The sequence below is a fragment of the Oryzias melastigma genome, linkage group LG24 (assembly GCF_002922805.2).
Source record: "Oryzias melastigma strain HK-1 linkage group LG24, ASM292280v2, whole genome shotgun sequence".
Taxonomy (NCBI): domain Eukaryota; kingdom Metazoa; phylum Chordata; class Actinopteri; order Beloniformes; family Adrianichthyidae; genus Oryzias; species Oryzias melastigma.
The window spans coordinates 1,737,064-1,753,300 of NC_050535.1; the positions used below are offsets into that span (position 1 = coordinate 1,737,064).

Genomic DNA, 16,237 nt, shown 5'->3' on the forward strand with positions numbered 1-16,237 from the left:
TTTTTTTTTTTTTTTTTTTTTGATAATTTGGCATCTGTTGAGGTTTTGGGATAATTCTGAGTTCCTACTTTTATGCATTTTTCCATTTAACAGAAATTATTCAAGAAATTCTTAAAAAATTTTGTGCAGTTAATGAAATTTTTGCAGCTTTAAGTCCTTTAGCAATTTTAGCAGAATGAAAATAGCGTTAGCATTTTCAGCTAATCCCTTCACCAGTTACAGTAAAATTTTTCAGCATATTCAGCAAAATTCATTATCATTATCGCTGGTAATGCAACCTTTCTAGTCTTCTTTTGCTCTTCGTCCTCCTAAAAAACAACATAAAAAGGTGTTTCCTGTCTGCAGGTGGGAGCGAACACCATGGACAACCCGCTGCTGAAATACAGTGCCAAAGAGTACTTCTTCAAAGCCTCTCTCTGCCATTTCATCGTGGACGAGCTCAATGCGAAGGTAAGGCCGTTCGTCTGGGGCAGGACGCCGGGCGGCTTGGATGTTCACGCCCTCGTGTTTCCACAGATCGCCGTTGAGAAGTACGAGGAGATGTTTCCGGCTTTCTCCGACTCCAGAGAATGTAAACTCCTGAAGGTAAATCAGAGAGGATGTCTGCAGTTTCTCTTTATTTTGAAGGGAAGCTGCAGCATTCTCATGAAAACACGTATGTTTTTATTGCAGAAGCTTCTGGAGGCTCACGAGGAACAGAACAGCGAGGCGTTCACTGAGGCCGTAAGTTCTGGTCTGGTTTAGAAATCCTTCAGATTGTAGATTTGTTCAAACCTTTTTGTGTTGACACAAAATCAAATCAAACGCTTTTTTATCTCCTTCAAAGTAACGCAAAGTGCTTTAAAGAAATAAAACGAAGACTTTCAAACATAAAAAAAGAAGAAAATGAACTCAGAAAGATAATAAAATACTAGAAAAAATTCAAAGATTTTATTTTAAGTGTTTTTTAGCAGAATTGAAGCATTGTTCTTATAATATAATATAATATAATATAATGTAATGTAACATAATGTAATGTCAAATATAATTTAATATAACATAATGGATTTAACCAATAACTCCTGTTCATATTTCTACTATCCAGCCAGATTGATCCTTTCTGCGGCCATTTTAAATCATTTCAAAATAAAAGAAATCGATCTTGGAAAATATCATTCAGACTGAAGCACGATACGTTTATTTCTCTAGAACGTAAAAACATGCGACTCTGGAGGCGTCAGCTGCAAACCCCTGAACTAAACTAAAAAGGTCTCCACTTAACTCGACTCTGATCGTTTTATTTTGAAAAACAGGAAGTGCAAGAAAAACCATGAACTTAGATCCCTGATTAGTTTGAAACTGCAGATTTTTGAATAAATTGAGGAAAATCCTTTTCTGTCAGACATATTTATGACTTTAATGTGCCCACATCATAGCTACTCCACCTCCGTGCTTGACAGCTGATGTTTGAGAACATTTTAGTGTTGTTGGTGATGAAATGTCTTCTTTAAATTACGGAGTAGGATTCTTTGAGCGCATGTGTCTCACCTGGTGGACTGTGTGTTGCAGGTGAAGGAGTTCGACTCCATTTCCCGTCTGGACCAGTGGCACACCACTCTGTTGTTGCGCATCAAAAAGACCATCCAGGGCGACGAGGGAGACCTGAAGTAGCGGGAGGAGTCGAGGCGAAGGATGCGGCATGAGGGGAGCACGCCATCATGCATGCTTTCACACACACACACACACAGATGTTCATTTTGCTGATTCTCCACCGTTGTGTTACCGGGCAGAATGTAAACCCTCGGGCCCTCAGCTCCGCTCAGACCGTGGAGCATGCCGCGGGTCAGAACCAGCAGGAGCTGCATGTTTTTTTACAGCGGATTCTCAGTTCAGTCAGCTTCCGGTTCGCTTTTTAGACGATGCAACCCATCTTTTTTTTTAGAAGCAGTTTTTTAGAGCTGAATAATTAACAAAAGCAATCAAGAACTTTAATTTTTATGCATCGATTGTACTTTTCCTAGAAAAGGGCGATGATATGCACAAGCGTAGACTGTTAAATGTTTGTATTTCTACTGGTTCAGTTCGTTCTCAAAGCTGCTGTTTCATTCGAACGACGTGGAGCTCCTTCCTAAAGGTCCTGGAGCTCATGTGTGTTATTAGTCTCATTTCGTGTCGTGGGTCATTTCCGCTCCGCACCTTTCAGACGGCCAGTAAACCGCGCATGTGTGTCGTTCAGTGTTGTGTTCATGCACTAGTTTTAGACCAAAGTTCCTGTGGGAGCCGGCTGCTTCCTGCTGGAGTGACAGCTTCTTCCCCAGGTCATCACTAATAAAAGTATTACACCCAGAATGCAGTGCACTCTGTGAAGTCTCTCTGGGACATGTTTTAATTAAAGGGATGATGATGTGGGTGAAAAAGGAAGTTCCTAATAGCAAGAGATGATCCTATTTATTGTCTGAATTCACTCAATGGTGCTTCAAATAGGACTTTGGCAAATATAGAACACAATATTTGAGAATTATTTTTTAATTCTCCAAAATTTTCATCATCAGAATAAGTGGATTCATAAATAAAAAGTTCATATTTGTTTTTTTATTTCTGCAAATGTGTGATGTCATATTTAGCATAATAAAAAGTAGTGAACATGATCAAATGAGTAGTCCCACACTGTAGTTTTTGGAGTACAAGTCGTGTTTTTGGATACTTTGGCCAGGAGCGTGACAGATATGTGATTTAAAAAACTAATTTGCTCATACATTTGGTATTTTCCCACTAACAACCACTAGAGGGTGCAGTATCTGTATCAGTATTTGCCACTGAAGAAGAAGAAGTAGTGCCATCTAAAACAAATATTTTTTTTTGCTTCAAGACATTTTTCAATTGTTTTCCCTTCTTGGACAAATACGGAACAGGAAGTCATCAAACTGGGTTACAGAAGTACCGCTGAAAGCGCCATCATTCAGATGCAGCTCCTGCAGTTGAAGGTAAATGTCACCGAAAAAAACGGAAGGATCTCACCGACTCACACATGGAGACGTGTTAACCAAAGCTTTTGTAAAGCTCCTCTAAAAATTAGAATTGAGCATCAAGTTTGAGGCGAGTCAAAAGAGGCAAATTTACTTTTCATGTAACACTTTTATGCAAACACTTGACAGATTTGCTCAGACATTTACACTTTTCTGCCAAAAGTGCCACTTTTCTTCCTTTTTATTCCAGTGACTTATACAAAGGGGTGACTTGAGTCAGGAAAAATGAGTCTTTTAGGGGTTAGGGAGTCTTCTTCTTCTTTTCCTTTCGGCTTTTCCCTTCATCAGTTTACTGATTCGCATATTTTATTTGGCAAGATTTTACGTCGGATGCCCTTCCTGCCACAACCCTCTGTATTTATCCGGGCTTGGGACCGGCACAATGAGACCCTGGCTTGGGCCACCTTGTGGCTACAGTGAGGAATTTGGGAATAGCCTTTGAAGGTACAATCACAGCTCCCTAATGCTAAGTTCACACTAGAAACGCAGATTTACACGTCCCTACACAAGCTTTTAAGTCGGGCTCTATGTTCAAAAGGCGTGCAGAAAGTTAAACCAGTTTAACTTTGACCAATCAGAGACTCTACTCAGGTGATGATGTCCGGGTTGTGTTCTTTTAAGACACGAGAGTCGAAAGCTCAAGAAATTCCAGAGATTATCCTGTCAAGCCTCTCCTGACTGTGAGAACATGTAGTATCTAGTATTAGTACTCGTATCGGGTAGCAGTGTGAACACCTTCATGCTAAACTGTGTCCAAAAACCCAATTAAAGCGCTTCTGAATGCTCCACACACGCCGGGGGGAAGAGACGTTTGAATGAAACGAAACCTCAATCCAAGCATTTTATTATCTAATTCTTCAATCCTGGATTTGATCAATAAATCTGGATTAAACTTTTGGTTATTCACTGGTGTATTAATTCCTTTAGATCCACAGTTTGTCATAAACGGACCAGAAGGAAACTTGGTTGATAAATAAGTTTTTATTTTTATGAACAGAAGGTTCATAGATCAGCTTGTAAAATCATCCAGTCAGACCAAACTTTTGTTTTAAGGAATGTTCGATCATCATTTCTTGGAACTGACTAAAGGTCTGTCGTCATATTTACCAGAATATTTACAGTATAGTAATTACAATTTAAATATAACAGCATGATTCTGGAATGAGTCAAACTTAGAGACATCCTGATTAAAATATTGGAATAATAATTAAAGAGAAGGAGTTCAGTTCTCTGGACATCAAAAGGGACAATAATATCCGAGATCACTCACGAGGATCGGTGCTACAGCTGATGAGAAGTTCAGGGTCTTCTGGTGGAAGTTGTGCTTCGATGAGCTAAAATCATCTCTGATCAGACGTCTGGTCGTCTCCTCCGTTCAGAGCTCCTCCGCCTCGGTCTGAAGGTTCTTTTCATTTCCACAAGCCTCGTCCCCGACGATCACCACCTGCACGTCGCTCCCCAAACCGCCGACGCCTGGCCGGAGCTTGTTCCCCGGAGCTTCTGCTGGTGGAGCGGGGTGTGTGGAGTCCGACGTGGAGACCGTCTGGACCTCTGAAACCGACTGAAGCAGAGCTTCAGAAACGGGACCTGAGAGCGTGGCGACGGAAAGGGGGCCGGATGGTCCTGCGGAGGTCAGAGACACCGGGTGCTTCACGGAGACCGGGATGGAGAAGGGCAGCGGGAGGCCGGAGCCCTCCAGGGAAATGAGGCTGCCTCCCGTGCCGTCAGTGGTCACGATGGGCTGGAGCTGCTGGAGCTGCTGCAGCTGCATCCCCGGAGGAACGGCGGTGTGGATGACCGTGATGGCCTCCAGGTCCCCGTGGCTGACCAACGCGATGGTTCCATGGCTGGTCCAATCAGAGGGGAGAGTGACCGGTTCCGTCGGAACTACGATGGAATCCAGCTGGATTTTATCCGTGCTGCTGGCAGGACTGGTGGAACTGGAAGCGGGAGCAGGACTTGGAGCGGCGGGACTTTTCCTGGCCGTGCTCTTCTTCTCTCCTTTTTCGGCCTTCTCTCCTTTGAAGGATCGGGGTTTCCGCTCCTCCAGGTTTCCCTCCAGCTGCACCAGGTAGGTCTTCCACGGAGAGTCCGTATCGTGAACCTGGAGTTTGAATGGAACCAACATCACAGCTTTCACCGACAGAACTTCAATCATGTTCTGATCTATTATCAGGATTCATGTCTTTAATCGTGATTCTGCTTTTAGCCAAAATCAAGAACAATTTTCATTACTGGGTTTTTGACCCATCAAACCTCAGAGAAGTTCTTCTGTAAAGTGAATCACTTCCCTCCTAATCTAGGAGTTTTTTTTTAATGACTTATCGTGTAAATTGTGTTTGTTTTTTCACATAATTATGATTTAATGGAAATTTAGTTTTTTATTTTTACATTTCTAGAATTTCAATAAAGTTTTGTGCATATGCGTTATAGAAACACAGCTAATGACTCGATCAGTGAGTAAATAAATAAATAAATCCAATATGGCTGCTCGATGAGAGAGCTGCAGACCGACAGAAGCAGTAAACGGAGATGCTCGCCGTCCTGTGAGCGCCTCTGAAGGATCTGGTAAACGCAGACATGCCGACATGCTCGCCGGCGCCTCTGTAGAGCTCTCCAAACCATAGAAACTCAAGCTACTCGCTCAACATCATCCATGTTTTCCATGATGTCGTAACGAATGACGTCTGGAAAAACATTGGTGGTTGCTCCTCCCACATGGGGGCGGGCCATCAAGCAGTAAATCTGATGCACGGCAAAGGAGAGGCCAAATCGACGACTAATCGACTATTTTAATAGTTGAATATAATAGTCGAGTAATGGACTATTTTAATATTTCATTAGTCGATTAAGCAACAACTAAATCTAATCGACAACTAATCAACGATTAAAATATTCGAATAATTGTCGATTAGTCGTCAATTAGTTGACTAATCATCAATTAATTGACTAATTGTCAATTAGTCGACTATTTCAATATTCGATTAGTTGACTAATCATCAATAAGTTGATTAACTGATGATTAGTCGACTAATCGGTGACTAATCAACTATTTTAATAGTCCGTCAGTCACTCAGTGATCAGTCGACTATTGAAATATTTGGTTTATGGCCGTCCTAGTCCGGTGTGAACGCAGCTTAAAAATGAACCATGAAGAAATTAGCTGAAGTAGACCCAACGTTCCCTCGGTGTGTTGTGTTTTACCTTTTTTATTTTTAACAGTGCACTTTGTTCTGATTGGCTGCTGACCTTGTTAATCAATACCTCTGTGCTATGTCTCCTGCAATGAATTCATTTGTCAAATCTACATAAATCTTTGATCTTATATCAGGTCTGTCTTATTCTTTTTGTAAGAACAGCTGTAAAACGTCTGTAATTCCACAGATTTCATCATTTGTGGAATATTTTCAGATATAATTGCGTCTTTTTGAGCTCTCCACTCACCAAGGTGTGTCTCCTGAAGGTGGACTTGTCGGTAAAGGTGCGCTTGCAGAGGCCGCACATGTACGGCTTCTCTCCGGTGTGAATGCGCTGGTGTCGCTGCAGCGCGTTCAGCTGGGTGAACTTCTTATCGCAGTCTTTACAGGAGTACGGACGCTCACCTGCAACAAAACAAAACCCATTTAAAAGTCCTTCTCCTCCAGCATCTCCACCCTCGTCCCACTCACCTGTGTGTATCTTCAGGTGCTGATTGAGGGAGTTTCTCTGGGCGAAGCCTCGGCCGCAGTGCACACACTTGTAGGGTTTGAACCCCGTGTGGATGTTTGAATGGTGCCGCAGGTATTCTTTGGAAGCAAAGCTTTTGCCGCAGGCTTCACACATGAAGGGCTTCTCTCCTAACAGTAAAACGTAGAGACAGATGAGATCTTCTGGTCGGGCAGATGGAAAGGTGGCTGGAGCAGCTCACCTGTGTGCGACCTCTTGTGGTAGGACAGCATGTGTTTCTGGGTGAAGCGAGAGTCGCATTCATCACAGGCGTACGGCTTCTCTCCTGTGTGAGTCCTGCAGCCAATCACATCATTATAAATACATCCACACATCAAGTAGGGAAAAGTAAGTCATTGGAGAAAAATAATCCAGAATAAGTGTTCAGTTTGAGAAATATTCTGTTCTTGTTTATCTCACGGCAGCTGTTTTAGTTTTGGTGAACATGGAAAGGCCTCCGTAAGCTCGTCTGTGATTGGTCGATATGTCGCCTTTTTGGTGCAACTCTGAGAATCTTTGATTGTTTATTTGACAACTTTTATTCAACACTTTCTTTACTTATGACTTCTAGGAAATGCTTTGAAATGTGACTTTGTTTACATGTTTGTCTGGGATGTTAAAACAGCTTTTTGATGAGCAGTCACAGACAAACAGACTGCGGGAAACCATAGTTGTGTACAGACTTACAAAAGTTTCTTTTTTTATTTTTTGGACGTTTCTAAGAACACTTAAAATGTAAAAAAACAGCCAAAATTTGCTGGTTCCTGCTCCATAAATGTAATTCGATCCCCATGATCCACTTTAAATGTTTGTTTGCTTCATAAGGATTTCTAACGAGTTTTAACACTAAATTAATTCCCATTTTCAAGACATTTCTCTGGGAATGTGTCCGTCCCACATCGACAAGTTTGTGCTAGTTTTCTAGCTGAGGTTAAACAATTTATGACATTATGACAGTAAATCCTGGAAATTATCTTATTTTACGCAACAGGAAGTCAAACTGCATTGATGAAGAGGGAAAAATAAGATTCATTAAACATTTTAAAGCTTTATAAGGCCTTTTAGTTCCATTAAACTCAAGAACCTGGTTAAGTACTAAATCCCTGTTCTCTACTGCTTTCAAATCAGCTAAAACTAATATATAGAATATATAAAATTAGCCTAAAAAAATTGAAAAATTTCTAATTTTGCCAAAACGGCTAGCTTGTTATTAAAATATAAACTAGATTCGAAAATAGCCTTAAAAATAAAAAAAAACATTCTAGATTAGCCTGAACAGCTAGCATAATGCTAAAATATTAACTAATCTTCAAATTATCCTTAAAAAAATAAAAATAAAACTGGAAAAAATGTCTAGTTTTGCCAAAACAGCTAGCATAATGCTAAAATATTAGCAAAACTCCAAATTAGCCTAAATCAACTGGAAAAATGTCTGAATTAGGCAAAATGAGCTAGTATGTTGCTAAAATATTTGTTAAACACTAAATTATCCTAAAAAAAACTGGGAAAAAATGCATAATTTTGACCAAAACAGCTAGCATGTTGCTAAAATATTAGCTAAACTCCAAATTAGCCTAAAATGAAAAGTATTTTAAAGTTTGAATGGAGTCTCTACCTAAAGAAAGCTCCCCAGATCACCTCCTTCTAACCTCCTCCTTTGAAACTCTTCAGTTCAAGATAAAAAAATAACACTAATCAAAGCTCTTCTACCTGCGATGCATCTTCAAGGCCGAGTTCTGCGTGAACCTGGCGCCGCAGTCGCCGCACTCGTAGGGCCTGGACCCCGTGTGCGTCCTCTCGTGCAACAGCAGAGCCGCCTTAGAGCTGAGCGTCTTCCCACAGTCCGGACACACGTGCTGCAGGTTGCGCTCGTGCACCTGAGGAGAAAAGCGGCGGTTAGCTCTGCGGGAGACGTTGAGGGGAATCGACGGGGTCGCCGACCTGTCTCTGGTGGCGGATGACGTCCTTCTTCCGTTTGAAGGTCTTGGAGCAGGAGTCGCAGGCGAACTGCCGCTCGTTGTTGTGGACGTGCTTCTCGTGGATCTTCAGGTTGCTGCGGTTGGCGAAAGTCTGCATGCAGATGTCGCAGCGGTGGACGATGTCGGCTCGCACTCCGTGGTACGTACTGACCAGACGGGGAAACATAAGTTATGTGGAGGCTCCATCAAAGCTCAAAAGAAACTTTTTTTTATTTTACCTGATATGCTTCAGGTAACTCCTCTCGTAATGGAAGGTGCGCTGGCACTTGTTGCACTGGAACTGAGCTTTGGAGGATTTTTTTAACTCCTCCTTCGACTGCCCCTCTTCCTCCTCTTTTTCCTCCTCTTCCAGGAAGAACAACGGATCGTCCTCATGCACGTCCTCCTCACATTCCCAATCATCTCCGTCTGAAGGAGCTTTATCCACGGACATGTTCTGCTCTTCTTCCTCCGGCTGATCCTCCTCTTCCGTTCTGTTCTCCTGCTCCCCTTCGTCTTGGTTTGCGTTATAATACCAAGACTTCTGCACCACCTTCAGGCCGCCCAGCTTCAGTTTCAGCTTTCCTTCTGGCCTTTTTGTGTTCTTCTTTCTGTTTTTCTTCTTTAGCGTTTTTTTTGGTGAATGAGGAGAAAGTTCTTCCTTTCCTTCAGAATTATCACCTTCTAAAGCTTCAGCAGACTTTTTTCTGGAAGGTTTCTGTAAAACTCCGGCGCTCAAAGCCTCGCTGCAAATGTTGGACAAACCCTCGCAGTCCAGGAACTGGGCCATCGCTTGGACCTCACCGATCTTCTTTCTGGCAACCTCAACCTTTCCTGTGTAAGCGAAATCCAAAAACTTGGAGAAATCGTGGCTGTGCATGTTTGACAGCTGCAGTTTGTCTTCCATGGGCCTTGGAGTCAGAAGAGCCGTCCTGAAGTAGCCGCTGATGGCCGCCAGAACCACCTGGTGGGCCCGAAACTCCTGCACATCGCCCATGAAGTCCACCTGGACGGTGACGTCACAGAGGTGCTCCTGCTGCTTCAGGTCGTGCAGGGAAGACAGGAGGTTTTCATGGTGGGAGCTTGAAGTGAGCTGCACCACTTTGATCCCCATGATGCAGCTGCAGGAAAACTAAATGGGATTTTTAAAGGGAAAATCAGTGGATAATCACATGGATGAAAGACAGGTGACTTTAAAAAATGTTTTGGGGTTTTTTTTGGATTTGAAACTGCAAAACAAAAGCAGAAACTTGGAGCAGATGTTGACCTGAGACGCCATTTGTCTACATTTAGAGTTAATTTATTTACTTTTTTTTGGCTTATTAACTTCAAAACAAAATCAACTTAAAGTATCAATATTTAAAGAGTGTATTAACACATATTGATCTATTATTCCACTGATTTTGTTTTTCTACAGGAGCAACAAGTTGTCTAATTGCTAAATCACTAAATCTGTTGACATTTTCTTATCATAAATATTTTTTTAAAACTTTAACATTTTGACTGTTAAAGTTGTCCTTCCGTTTATGCCCAAATGCCTTAAAAATATCTGCTAGCCAGTGCCATACAGGAAAACTTTAATATACTGTTATTATAGGTTTTACAATTAATTTAAATGAGAAAAATAGGCTTGTTGTTAGTGAAAATGTAATATAAATACAAAAAAAAGAATCACCTTCAATTAGCTGGTTGTATTAAACATAAAACTAATTTCCCAGTGTAAAAGCTTTAACTTCTACACATTTAACTGTTATTTTTTTCCCCAGACAATAAACATTAAAAGTTTTTATCATTTATTTTATTAATTCAAACGTTTTTTGTGCTTTTTCCACAATTTTTTCAGCATTTTGTTTTTTTACATCTTAAATTTCTAGTTTTATAGTAAACTTTGACTTAAATAGTCTAAAAATCTCAATAATAAACTTTAACACTTACTAAATAATGTAAAGTAAAAATATTATATTTTGAAACTGATTAATGAAAATAGGCTAAAACAGATCCATAAAAAATAAATTAGAAATGTGGAAAATTATGTTAAAAAAATAGGATTGAATGAATAAAAAGTTGATTAATTTATCAAATGTATTTACTTTTTTAATTTAAATTTTAATGTGAAATGTATTGTTAAAATAATATTCAATAAATAACTACATCTTACAAACTATTCCCTTTTGTTTACATTGCAAAACGAGTGTTTTTGACAGTCAAACATAATATGTTGGTCAGAAAAACTTCTCCCTGGGAAGGATTAGTGGTTCGAAAATCGCCATAAACATTTAAGTCACGCGCTATAAACGTTTACGGCATCAAAATAATATTTATAATAAAAATTAAATAAAGGCTCAAATAGAAGTAAAAGCCTCTTTAAAAAATGTTTATTTACGTCCACCCCTTCTTAAGCTGCTAATGCTAACATTAGCTAACAAACAGCGCTCGCGCGCGACGTTTCATAAATCAAATACTTTTAAAAGGGGGGTTGACAGTTTCACGAAATCCAAGTACATTCCGTCACACCATACGTGGTTTACTGTCCTGCAGTCTGCAAACTACACCCAACACGAAACTAGTTTTCTTACCGTAAGCTTGCTAAAATGGCAGCCCTGAACAAATGACGGTAAACTGCTGCCGCAGTAGTAGAGCGGAGACCACTTCCTGTTGGGAGCCTCCACCACTCTTACTTCCGGTTCCGCTCCTGCTGATCTAGGATCAGTTCACATGTGTTCGGCCATATTGGAATGCCTGAACGTCGACCAGAAGAACTGATTTCGGATCATTTCGGTAAGTTTATTAAACCCTGTAGCTAAAACTATATTTTTTGATGATGAATTAATTTTTTAATTCGAAATATAATGCGCGTACATAGAAAAACAATCTGGTGATACATTTTAAAATTTCTGTTGCCTAAAATAAACAGTGTATTGTGGGTAAGTTGACCCCAGTGGCGGGAAAACCGTTACATTAGATGTAAATTTAGGCCAAATCAATCAAAAAAAATTAGTAATTAATCAACTGTTACCGTAACACAAATTACTCTGTTAAGTCATTACTCATTTATGTCCACAGGGGGGCGCTACTGCCTAAACCTTTTTTGTATGCCAGACATGAAAATGCCTAATTTACTTTATCCACTGCATTTATTTCCATCTCAGCTCTCTTGTTGAGATGTAATTTTCTCTATATGAGTGTCTTCCATTTTTTTTGTACAAATATATATTTTTTCACCACAATGAATCATCTGCATGACAAAATTCAAGATATGTGTATGAAAGCTAACATAAGTCCCATAGGATTGCTGATCTGCAAGATTCTGTCTGCCTAAAGGAAATTCATGCACTGCACGTTAGTCTAAATTAGCTCTGCAGACTCTCGTTGCAACAACACCTTGCAGATTCCCGCTACGACTCGGTACAGTGTGTTCACCTGGCTTTCCTTTAACCCCCTCCATAGATGGGATGAGCTGCAGATCCAAATGCATGTTCATGAAGCCGTTTTATAGAAAACATGTTGCTATCAAACAGAACAATCGTTCCACTTTAGGTTTCTTCCTCGGTAGACTCCTTTGCATGGGCCGAAATAATAATGCAAAAACAGTGTATTAAAATGTGCAAAAGAAACCACTAAAACCAAACAGATGACGGCTTCTTTTTTTATTTGAAAGGATGCACATGAAAATGTGAAATGGAGGATTCTGACGCAGAAGGTTTGCTGTGTCAGATTGTGTCCTGAGGCGTTACTGTCGCTTTGAACAGAGTAGGGGTTAGTCAGTCAGTCAGTCAGTCAGTCAGTCAGTCAGTCAGTCAGCCAGTCAGTGCCCTTACAGGACCTCTCCCTGAACAGCGATGAATCATACACCAACCAATAGTGGTAAACACCAGAGCGTTGCATGGAAGTTTGGACGCTCCAAGAAAAACAGGGAGAAAAAAAGCCTTCCCTTTGTGTTTGCCCGGATCACCGCACAGCCGATGCCAGACCGACCCGACTCATTCCAGCTCGGTACTCTGCGGTGTCTTAGCCTTCCTCTCCACTCAGTGAACTCTGGCTATTCAGCTAGACTTGTGTTTAATTTGGGCCACAACATGCACGATACACTTTAGGAGCCATGAATCTAGGTTTGTTGCTTTGGTTTGGCCATCTTTCTCCATCTCCTCTGCAACGCTTTACAAGACAAATCATCCTAGCAAAGTGAAGTGGGTTCTTACGTTGTTTTTGAGAAAGAACATGCATCTCCACCCATGTTTCTGTACATTCCTGTAAAAAGGCCTGAGCTGCTCTGCCAGAACATACAACACGCTACGCCTGCTCGTGCTTTTCTGTCCTTTTAAAACCTGGATGGGAGCCACACCACAGTCAACCAGGCCAGAGTATTATCATGACTTTGAAAATCTCAATGTAACCAAAAAAATGCATTCATTCTGGAAAAATGCAAACAGTTCTGCAGATTATTGAGGTGAACTGCTGTTAACCCCTCATTTGTCATTACTTCTGAAGATTCCATACATGCATATAAATGAAGGGTCAGCTTTTTGCCATAGAAAAGGCAGTCTGCAGCAATATAACATACCTACAAAGCAACATAAGAGTAAAATAATCAGTGCCGGTCAGTGCAATGTGATACAAGAACCTGGTTTGTAAGCTCAATTGTGTGATAATTGTAGATTCTTTAGTGCTTGAAAATCACTTTTTATGAACAAAGTTTGATTTGATACTGTTGCCATTTTGAAAACAGGCAGAAACAATCTCCAAAAGTTTCTTTGACAGTACCCGTAATTTGGAGTTTTAAGCACTGGATAGACTGGTGGTGTGTCTCTGTGTTGTTTGGCATATTGTAAGCTAGCTATTTTGTAGCATTTATGAAGAAAAAAAAAACGCTTCTTTTTCTATGGACTCAACCATGCAGGCAAGTTTTCATAAAGTGTCTCCTTTATTGCACATCTTGAAACATCCAATAACATTTTTCTAGTAGACATGTTTGTCACAAAGGTTTGGTTTCAACAGAACTTCTTGATCAAAACTTGTATTCTCTGTTCCTAGGATATCATTTTATATCCCTTTCCTGTTTTCTACAGTTCTGTCACCTTTTCCCGTAGATTTTTGGACAGCTCTTTAGCTCTCCCCATGACTCAGGATCCAGAAATGTCAGTGCAGCACTAGATGGAGGATGTACGAGTCTTTTGGGAGCCCCTAAGACCTTTACTCCACACACTGATGGGTCACAGGTGAGGATGTTTACCTTTAGCTACCTCTCAAACCCTTTTGGATCTCTTGTGTGCATTTTTTTTCCGATCATATTCATCAGGGGATGTCAACTTATGAACGGGGTCATTTGGGAACTTTCTGTTGTCATTCGGATTTAAAAAGGACAAACAGAATTTTTTTTTAACAATAAATGGTTTCATCCAACTACTAACAATGAGTATTGAAAATGTTTGTGGTCATATTCTCAGAAAAATGACCAAGAAATCCTAATTTCTTCCAGAGTACTTGAACTGTACTTGTGGAACAAACTTACACAGTGATCTACACTTTAGTCCACCTTTAAAAAGGGGCTTCAATCACCATCTCGGTGCTAAGAACTCTTTTCCCGTTGTTTCATTGATATGTTTGTTGGGTTTTAACATTTAAGTTAAATGTTTGTGTCATAAAAGACATTTCGGCTGCAGTTTTAGACAAATACGGATGCAAGATTGTGACCATTCAAATGGAAATGACAAACTTCCTGTTGACTCATATCAATATACTCAAAAATGTTGTTTCCTAGATATATGACATTTACCTCAGGAGGTGAAGACTGTAGAGAGACAGCATTTCAAGAGAAATGAATTATTTCACAACCCTGACATTTATCTGTGCTAAATGGAAGCTGGAGTAAAATTAGGAGAGTCGGCTTACAGAGTCAGATCGCTCGTTACGTAACAGAATGACTGCAGCTGTGAATGGAGAGGCTGGAGTGAGTACAGGCCCAACATGCTTATGCCAACGCATTCAGATAAGAACTCAGGTCATCCCCTGCGTCTCTGCGCTTGTGGTAATTGTGTTCTATCAACATGACTAAACAGGAAGCTGAGAGCTCAGCCAACTATGGCGTCTGTCTGGTTACTATCTTGTGTACAATTTGTTTAAATGTCAAGATGAGCACAACAACTAGATATCAGTTTAAAACCCATTTCAATATGTAAAACTACTTTGGAATAAAAATATGTAAAGACTGGTTATAGTTTAAAGAACAAACACATCTCAAAACTGAATCACAGCACCAAAAACCATTCAGTAGAATCTGCTGGTTACTTACATAGTCAGTTAGTTTTCATGTATTGATGTTTGTCAGTCTTTTGGACCAATCCCAACACATTAACTTCCTGTTTGAAGCAGGTTTAAAAACAACTTTACCATAAAAAAGTCTAACTTTACAGTTTAAAAACCTTTAGACCAAATTCTTCCCCGACGGCTTCTCCCCGCCCCTCCAGTTGTCGGGGTATTTGTAGGGGTAGGGGTGTCAGAAATGATTTCATGTGTAGGGACTTTTGACTGTGTATCCCTCTACTGTGACAATGTTCAGCGTCGCGCTGTTTCTTCACATGGGTGTGGTTGAAAACATAGAAGTTGACATTTACTTTTTTAACGTTATAAAAACGTTGTCGTGTATTTTCCGTGGACTAACGTTGATGACATCATCGAGTGGTGGTGTCATCCCAATTTGAAGACACTGTTTTTCCGTAACTCTCTGTTTGGAGGGCTGAATGTAGGGGAAAAATTCAGCCTTAGACGGTGGTTTGCGAGTATTATTTTATAAAACTTCATTTTCTGTTGAGGTCCTGGGATTGATATGTGATTATTGGGTTCTTACTTATAAAACAATCTTCTTGAGCTTCAACTGTTTGATGCATTTTATAAACCAATATGACATCAAATGCTTTGACGCCATTGAGTTGCTTACGCTTATGCTGGTATTGTGTCACACATCGAATCAAAGACGATATGAAAAGCTGCTTTTCTCCGCATTAGAATCCATACCGGTTACGCAAACGGTCTAAAATGTATGGTATGTCAAAGAGTCTGTGTTTCTAAAGTGTTGTCAGTGATATCTTCGGTATTAAAGGGTTAAAGATCCATCAATTTGAAACAGAAATTCTTTGGAATCTGCTCTAAGTGGCAGATCATTGATTTGGTTTATTTCAACAATGAAAACAAAGAAAGAAGACAAACAAAATAAATATTAATTCATGAAGTGATTAGCAATAATAGAAAATGAGGCTATTGTCTTAACATTATATTTGCGCCTAATTATAAATAGACATATTTACACAGCACAAACACAAATAAATGTAATGATTGTCAATTAGAGATTGATAAATTTCTTGATTGCTTAATTGTTTTGCAGTTTAATTTTAGAGCCTGTGAGAATCAACATGTTATGACTGAACCAACCTTGAATGAATGTTGACGGTTGAAGTCTCGATTTACAGGTCGCACAATTACAATTAAGGGACATAAACAAATAGTCAAAAAAGTGCTTGTGCAGACCATCGTAAATAGATTCCATCTAAACAATGAGACGGTTTTATACTTGAA

At 40.0% G+C, this 16,237-nt stretch overlaps 2 protein-coding genes and 1 long non-coding RNA gene across 3 annotated transcripts in view; 2 read left to right on the forward strand and 1 right to left on the reverse strand.

Annotated features, from left to right (window-relative positions):
- The window catches only part of napbb (N-ethylmaleimide-sensitive factor attachment protein, beta b), a 5,961-nt gene extending 3,633 nt beyond the window's left edge, over positions 1–2,328 (forward strand). The window contains exons 8-11 of the mRNA XM_024291898.2: positions 346–450; positions 517–585; positions 673–723; positions 1,549–2,328. Coding sequence (XP_024147666.1) covers positions 346–450; positions 517–585; positions 673–723; positions 1,549–1,650 — 327 coding nt within the window. The 3' untranslated portion in view covers positions 1,651–2,328. The remainder of the gene's footprint in view (positions 1–345; positions 451–516; positions 586–672; positions 724–1,548) is intronic.
- A 1,639-nt stretch (positions 2,329–3,967) lies between these two features.
- Positions 3,968–11,377, reverse strand: gzf1 (GDNF-inducible zinc finger protein 1). Its single transcript, XM_024291287.1, has 8 exons — positions 11,245–11,377; positions 8,908–9,800; positions 8,652–8,835; positions 8,421–8,587; positions 6,913–7,007; positions 6,674–6,841; positions 6,450–6,607; positions 3,968–5,109 (listed from the first exon to the last, which is right to left on the reverse strand). Exons 2-8 carry the CDS (start codon positions 9,780–9,782, stop codon positions 4,381–4,383), a joined length of 2,376 nt encoding a protein of 791 aa, XP_024147055.1. The 5' UTR covers positions 9,783–9,800; positions 11,245–11,377; the 3' UTR covers positions 3,968–4,380.
- A 1,124-nt stretch (positions 11,378–12,501) lies between these two features.
- The window catches only part of LOC112158094, a 33,924-nt gene continuing 30,188 nt past the window's right edge, over positions 12,502–16,237 (forward strand). Inside the window, exon 1 of the long non-coding RNA XR_002921263.2 lies at positions 12,502–13,884. This is a non-coding gene — a long non-coding RNA (uncharacterized LOC112158094). The remainder of the gene's footprint in view (positions 13,885–16,237) is intronic.